Here is a 7,414-nt window from a genome sequence, read left to right as displayed (position 1 = left end):
CAATCCTCATGACTGGTGGAGGTCACAGAGGTGCAGCCCCCAATGATCAAACATTGATATGAGATGATTCTCTAATTGGTTTGGTGTCAAGAGCAGCCATTGACATTGCCAGGAGGAACATGGAGAAGAGCCTACAGATTAGGTTGGCTCCATCTCCTATAATATGCGTAGAGTACCCCTCTCCTCAGACAGTAGTAGCAACCAAGGGCAAGTAGAGGCAACTTGAGGATCATTCTGCAATGTGTGCCAAGGAGGGAGGAACAATCTCCAGTCCCCAGATGTGGTGGCATGATCCCACCAGAAGAGGCGCCCGGTACCTTCCTCCTCTATGCATCATTGTTAGGTCTGCAGAATAATTATCACAGTGGATCTGAATGTGAACAGAACATCAGCCAACCCCACAACATGGTTGTCCCAAAGACCAAGCGACACGCAGACTGTAAAGAAGACATATACAATGTTTACGGCAGATATATACACAAAAGCCTGGGCTTACAAAGGCAAATGACAATGAGCACAATATCAAAATCACGTTGGTAGCTTACAGATCACTGGTCATACATCATCCAAAAACAGAACAAACGACGTGGTGACATCTCCACCGAGTCCGAGATTACCTGCAAAAAATAAACCGCTAAACACAAAAATTCACAGATTTATCGTAAGTCGGGTTTTATTAAGCTTCCCTATTAAAGCGAACCTGTTACCAGCTTGGGACTGGTGACACCAATGGCATGTAGGGAACAATCAATTAGAGGGCATGCCAATCTGCGCATGTGCTGGCATTAAAAGGGAGAGTTTAATCTTTCTCGCACTGCATGTATGTAAATGCCGAACCGTCGAAGCCGACTGTCTCTGCTGCCCACCATTCCCAACAGTCCCTGGCTGTCCTCTCTCTGACTTACAGGTGACGAGGATGACGTCTCCTATATCATCCACAGACTTGTGCAGCCATGGACCGCCACATGCGCAGACTGCCTAGCCCTGTTTTAGGCAGACTCGACTTACGTTTCTGCGCATGCGCCGGTCTGTGGTTGCACAGCGCATGCGTACGCTTTGGACCGGACTATAGATGATGTAGCAATCATGATCCATGTTCCCAGTCAGTCAGAGAGAAGACGGGCGGGGATTGGATAGCACTGTGAATGAAGCCATAGGGTCTTGTCCAGGAGCTAGAGGCAGAATCTACTCATGGAAATGTCTGGTGCGCAGAGCAAACGGGCCATCTGCTCCGTGGCAGCACCAGGCACCCGGACAGCGGCAGCATCAATCGCATCAAGCCACTTCGGTCCCCACGGTCTCCGCTCACGGCCAGGACCATCGTTCCTGTGCATGGCTAATGGAGTAACTACTGCGGCCAATCAATGATTTCAGTAACATTAAGGCCAGTGATTGGCTGTGCAGCGGTCATGTGTTTAATCATGTGACTGCTGGACCTGGAAATGAGCAGAGACCGCACTGGGTTAGGGGAGTATGGCTTTTTAGTATTGTTTCAGCCATAAAAAGGTGGCCGGATGACAGCGTGGAGCAGGCAGGCAGTGGTGGGGACGCGGGCTAATACCCATGCACTGGGCCCAATAGGTTATTGAAATGGCCCTGGGTGGGAGCCTCAAGTAACTGACCCCCATTTACGTGTTTTTTCTTACATGTCAAACCCAAAGCATAACTTGATAGGGATTGTACCAAGATTACAAATCATCCCTTATCCACAGATGTCCACAGCATAGGGGATAACCTGCTGGTTGGTGGGGGTCTCATGGCTGAGACCCCCACTAATCTTAAGAATGGGACTCCCGCATCTCCTTCCACCTGTTACTGTGGGATCGCTTCTCCCCGCAGTGACTTCAGGCCGAGCGTGCACGGTGGGTAATTCATTTCAATGGTGCTGATGAAAATACTTGAGCGGGTGCCGCTAGGGTATCGCCGCAGTCCCATTGAAAGTGAATGGAGCGCTAATGCACTTGTGTCACCGGTGCTCTACCCAGTCTCCTGCTTACTACAAGTGGGGGGGAGAGTACAGGGGTGAAACCTCTGCCAATCGTCAAGTTACACCCTATCCTCTGAATATCCAGATAGGGGAGAACTTGTATTCTTGGTACAACCCCTCTAAGATCTGGGCCCTCAGTCCAAAATCTGTAATAGCCCCCCGTCCCTTTATAAAGTGCCATTTATAATACTGGTGCTTTATGCGGCAAAGGAGTCTTTAGGCCCCATTAGGCACCAGAGCCGGGGTGCAGCTGCTACCACCGACTACCCTATAGCTGCACCCTATTTTAGCTCTCATCAATCCGCTGCGGCTTTACACACTGTGGCGTGGATTCCCTTTGAAAGTAATGGGATGCAGATTTGCAGTAGAATCAGCAAAAGAGTTTGCAGAAAATCTGTGGAAACATTCCGCTGTTTGAATGAAGCCCGGCCGCCCCACGTCGATACAGCGGTTTATGTGTTAAGAAAATGGGTCTGGATGAAAGGCATATTTAGGATGTGGCACACGTGGGGGATCAGTGGAAAATCCGCAGCTGCAAAAACCGCACCAAGTGATGCTGCTTTTGGCACGGATTTGGTGCAGAAATGCCGCATATTTGCCACAGATTTCCCCCCTTGCACTGAAAAAGAAATCTGACCTGAAAGTCCACAGCAAACATTGATCTAATGGCTGTAAACTTGCATTAAGGCCTCATGTCCACAGGGAAAATCAGATCCGCTGCAGATTTGTAACGTGGATTTGGGCTGCGGATGCTCTGTAATTGTCTTTTATTTTTCATGCAGGAGATCATTTGCGCCATGTGCTCTATGAGCTCTGCACGCGTGATCCGCACCTAAGTGGAGCATGTCCATTTTTTTTCATGCTCCAGAAATTTTTAATTACCGCCCACGGGTATATATCTACCCGCGGGTGGTCAATGCATTCCTATGGGGCGCGGATCCACGTGCGGGAAAAACGCTGCGGATTTTAATTCTTATTTTCCCCGTGGACATGAGGCCTAACAGTCCGCCCCGGAGGACGATTTATGCTGCAGATTGTTGCGCAGCTTCTTGTTCTGTAAAATACTGCAGGTTCTCAGCAGGGAATTCCAGAGCATTCATGATGTGTGGACATCACACCAGTACGGCTCTTCTGGAAGGTGATGTAATACCTACTGACAACCTGTAGGTGTCACTATGATAAAAGCTGTTCTGAAATGGGGGTCTTCCAAACAAATGGAAACATTGATTCTATTTACAGTTACAAAACATATAAGTTATCAGTTAGTTACAGTTTTCCATCACATTAAGATAAAAGGAGTTAGTTTATTAACAAAATGCAAATGTATAAAATCCCTCATATTGCAGTCATGTTCGGTTACAACGTGAACACAGAAAACTAATGACCTGCAGCATTTTATGAGGGGTCCTCATCCAACTGAGCAGCTATGCTCACTCCGGAGGACCCGGCATGTTCTGCATTACGCGGACTGCCCATAGGTTTCAATGGGAATTATGTAATGCTTCATTTCTCCTGTGGTGGCGCTGCAGGGAAATTGAACACTTGCTGACAGATTCCCTCCCCGATCGCAGCAGATCACTGGAGGTCCTGGAGGGGGGACATCTTGTAATCAGCTTATTTAATAGAAATGGATTGATAAACATGGCGAAGCTGGTGATGACTATGAAGCAATATGAAGAATAAAGTTAAAAAAAAGGTAACATCGTGATAACATAATGTATAGTGTTTTGAGCAATTTCACTCTCATTTCTCATCTGTTTAGGTTTTACACATTTGCACATTGTTGTTAAAGGGAAGCTGTCACCAGGATGGATTCCCTTAAAGCGACCCTCCGCTTTCAGGACGGAATTCTGTCCCGGGACTGGAGGGAGCGGTGGGGTGGGACTTGCATATTATCTGCTGTTGTCCTTGTCTGCTCCGCCGGTTCCAGGTCCGGGATGGCCAACACAATTTTCAGACCACCTAACCCCCAAAGTTCATTGGTAGTGTTAGACTACTAATACATTCTACCCACTTTCTAATTGGCCACAGCTGCTCACAGGATCGGCATTGGCCAATGAGAGCGAAGTGCGCACTGTGTGCATTAGGTAGTTAGAAAATTGCTGCAGTTGTGCTGAAACTGGTGAATTGGAGGGATGGCAGAGAAGAACAATGGTGGGCAACATACCCCCTTCCTGCCCATAATATAGCCCCTTGTCCCAGGACAGAATTTTGTTCCTAAACTGGATGGTTGCTTTGAGGGGATTTGCACAATGCCGTATTAAAGCTGAACTAGGAGGTAGAATTGGGCCAACTCAATGTGGGCTGATCAGAGGGGTTGCAGCAGTGTTTCACGTATCTTCTTTCATATTGTGCGCATTTGCACACGCTCATTGACTTTGATGGGGACTTTAAGTGCAAAAATATGCAGAAAAATAGAGCATGTTCGATTTTCTTTTTTGGCACGACTAAATGCGCCCGTGTGAAATCGGCCTTAAGACTCACTCACACAGACCTATGCCGCGCGTATTATGGTTTTTTATACATGCATATGGTGCGGGCAAAAAGAAACGCAGCATGCCCCATCTGGGTGCGTATTAAGCACCAATATAGGCTATGGGCATTTAATATGCGCAGCAGATACGTATAAACATGTCACTTCTTTTATTTCCTTCCGTCCAATTGAAATCTGCGCATGTAAAAAAGGCACAGATTCCTATTGGAGGTTATGAGTTGCGCCTTTTCTGCGGAATCACTGCAGATTCCGGCGCAAATTCACAACAAAAAATCTGCTGTGTGAACTTACCCTAAGGAGAATTATGAAACCGTGTTAAAGAAAAACCAATCACAGCGCAGCTTTAATTTCGTATTCTCCTCTTGAAAAAATAAAGCTGCTCTGTGATTGGTTGCATACAGTTGCATAAATCTGCCCCGTCTGTGTCATTTTCACTCTGCTGAATGGCTGAGTGGACTCAAAGTGGGAGGGGCATATGTGACAAGACTAATCCAACCCCCCTGGGGCACTTTTGAGACTAAATAATAGGCCCAATTGTGCCCCCTAGTTTAGCGATATTAGGACGTATCATGCAGAACAGCCTGTACCGTGGCAGGTCCCTTTAAGAAGCATCATCATTGCTCGCCGATCACCGCGAAATCACTTTGGAAACAAGACGTCAATCATAACAACATCCGAAGAAATGTTTAAAATGAAAGTGCTGATGTGTCGATCACTTTGTAGGGGGTGTCGCTTGTCATTTGCCGATTCGCTGTTAGGACGAGCCCTGCCGTTTCTGGTACTGTATCCTCAGTTTTTCGAGTTGCTCTTTGCATCGGGAGTGAGCCCGGCTGAGGCTCTGGTTCTCTTTGCTGAGCTCCTCGTAGTCTTCCTCTAAGTGAGCCGCGTCTGTATTTTCCTTCTCAAACTGATCCAGCCGCGCCATCAACTCCTTTCTGTAAGGCGGAAAAACATGGGGGAAAAAAGTTTTGTTTCAAAAAGTGACTTGTCAGGTTCACATTTAAAGGGGCAGTGCCATCTTAGCATTTCATAGCTGAAATGGGAAACCGTTGGTGTTTACCAACTAACTAGCCGGGTGTCAGTGAAACAGCCGAGACGGCAACCTTATGCTTCCTAATCTCCCATTCACTTCAATGGGAGTTACAGAAACAATGTAAGGCCAGTCTCAGACGACCGGATTTGAATTGTAAATTCCACGAGCGTATGATCTGTGGTAAGGAGAGAAGCCACACGGTGAGCCGCAACGTATGCTGTATGATTACAGTCCGACCAGAGGAAAAGCCAAATGCAAGCTTGTGTCTACTACAAATCACAGATGTGTCTGATAGGCTGTCAAGACTCGTCAGTCCTACAGAACATCACCCATTCCTACTGATACATGTAGGGACAAATGACACTGCAAAAAAGGACCTTGCAACTATCTGCCGAGACTTTGAAGACCTTGGGAAGAAGGTGAAGCAACTTGGAGCTCAGGTGGTCTTCTCATCCATCCTCCCAGTGGATGGCCGTGGAATGAGGAGATGGAGCAGCACTCTAGAGGTGAACAACTGGCTACATCTATGGTGCCGTCAGCAAAGGTTTGGATTTCTAGACCATGGAGTAAGGTTGGGACATCGAAAACCGATATATCGCTAATGCTTTGGCGATACTTTTCATAGACCTAATTTTAATTATATGTTTCAACAGTAATTTTTTTATTTTCATTTGTAACTTTAATATATTTTCCTGTTATTAATAGTTAGAAGTTAATAAGAAATTCAACAGTTTAAAGTTTTAAAAGAAAACTATAATTTTTGTTGATTGTTGCTTTATTAACCTTCGACCGGTTTTATTTTTATACAGCATTTTAAAAAGTCGATATATCGAAATATCCATAGTTTTCCACCGATATTTTACAATAATTGATAGTTTGTTCAGTGATAGTCGATACTATTGACTATCGATATTTTTGTGTCGATGTCCCAACCTTACCATGGAGTGAATTACCTATATGATGGACTGCTAGCTAGAGACGGGTGGCACCGAACAAAAACAGGTAAGTATATATTTGGTGGGCGCCTTGCTTCACTCATTAGGAGAGCTTTAAACTAGAACAATAGGGGAAGGGAAGTGAAAGGCCAGGTAAAAATATACAGCTAATTAATACATTTGAGAACCTCGCTATTAGAAGTGGAAAGAAAGAACGAACAATTCATAAGGAAAGGGGAGAAGCAAGAGACCCCGATCACAAACTAACATGTTTCTACACAAATGCCCAGAGCATGGGAAACAAACAAGGAGAATTGGAGCTCCGAACACAGGAAGAGAAATAAGATGTCATTGGCATCACGGAAACTTGGTGGGATGATACACATGATTGGGATACAAGGCTTGAAGGATACAACTTATTTATAATAAACAAACCTAATAAAACGGGAAGAGATGTTGTGTTGTATGTTAGGAAAACATCCATCTCCACAGAGATTCAAGCTTCAGAGCTGGGAGTTCTGTACAAACTGTTTGGGTAAGAATACAGGGAGAGAACAACAGAAAGGACACCATTGTAGGCATTTACTATAGGCCACCTGGAGAAGCAGAAGATATGGAGGAACTCTTTCTACATCAGATAGCCAAGCTCTCATAAAAGCCCAACATAGTGATCATGGGAGACTTTACCGATCCAGACATTTGTTGGGAATCTCTCTCAGGTAAAAGTAATGGATCCAACAGATTCTTATCCGCTCTTGCTGACAAATTTATCTTCCAAAGGGTCGAAAAGAAAACAAGAGGATCTGCTATCTTGGACCTAATTCTTACCAACAGGGAGGAAATGGTTGAGGAAGTAAGGGTAGCTGGGACCTTAGGAGGCAGTGATCATGATATCCTTGGATGTTGGATAACAAGGGGAGGAAGACCTGAGAAAACTCAGACCTCAAGGTTGGATTTCAGAAAGG

The 7,414-nt window shown here is 45.5% G+C and overlaps 1 protein-coding gene across 4 annotated transcripts in view; it reads right to left on the bottom strand.

Moving 5' to 3' along the window:
- Nucleotides 1–440: 440 nt before the first annotated feature.
- The window catches only part of MAP3K7CL (MAP3K7 C-terminal like), a 48,240-nt gene continuing 41,266 nt past the window's right edge, over nucleotides 441–7,414 (bottom strand). For all 4 annotated transcript variants that reach the window (XM_066599045.1, XM_066599044.1, XM_066599048.1 and 1 more), the window contains one exon: nucleotides 441–5,416. In XM_066599045.1, the coding sequence (XP_066455142.1) occupies nucleotides 5,236–5,416 (181 nt within the window). In that variant the 3' untranslated portion in view covers nucleotides 441–5,235. The remainder of the gene's footprint in view (nucleotides 5,417–7,414) is intronic.

This window comes from Eleutherodactylus coqui, chromosome 4 (genome assembly GCF_035609145.1).
Source record: "Eleutherodactylus coqui strain aEleCoq1 chromosome 4, aEleCoq1.hap1, whole genome shotgun sequence".
Taxonomy (NCBI): Eukaryota; Metazoa; Chordata; class Amphibia; order Anura; family Eleutherodactylidae; genus Eleutherodactylus; species Eleutherodactylus coqui.
Note: the sequence above shows the minus strand (reverse complement) of the source record. Positions and strands in the feature narration are given on the sequence as shown.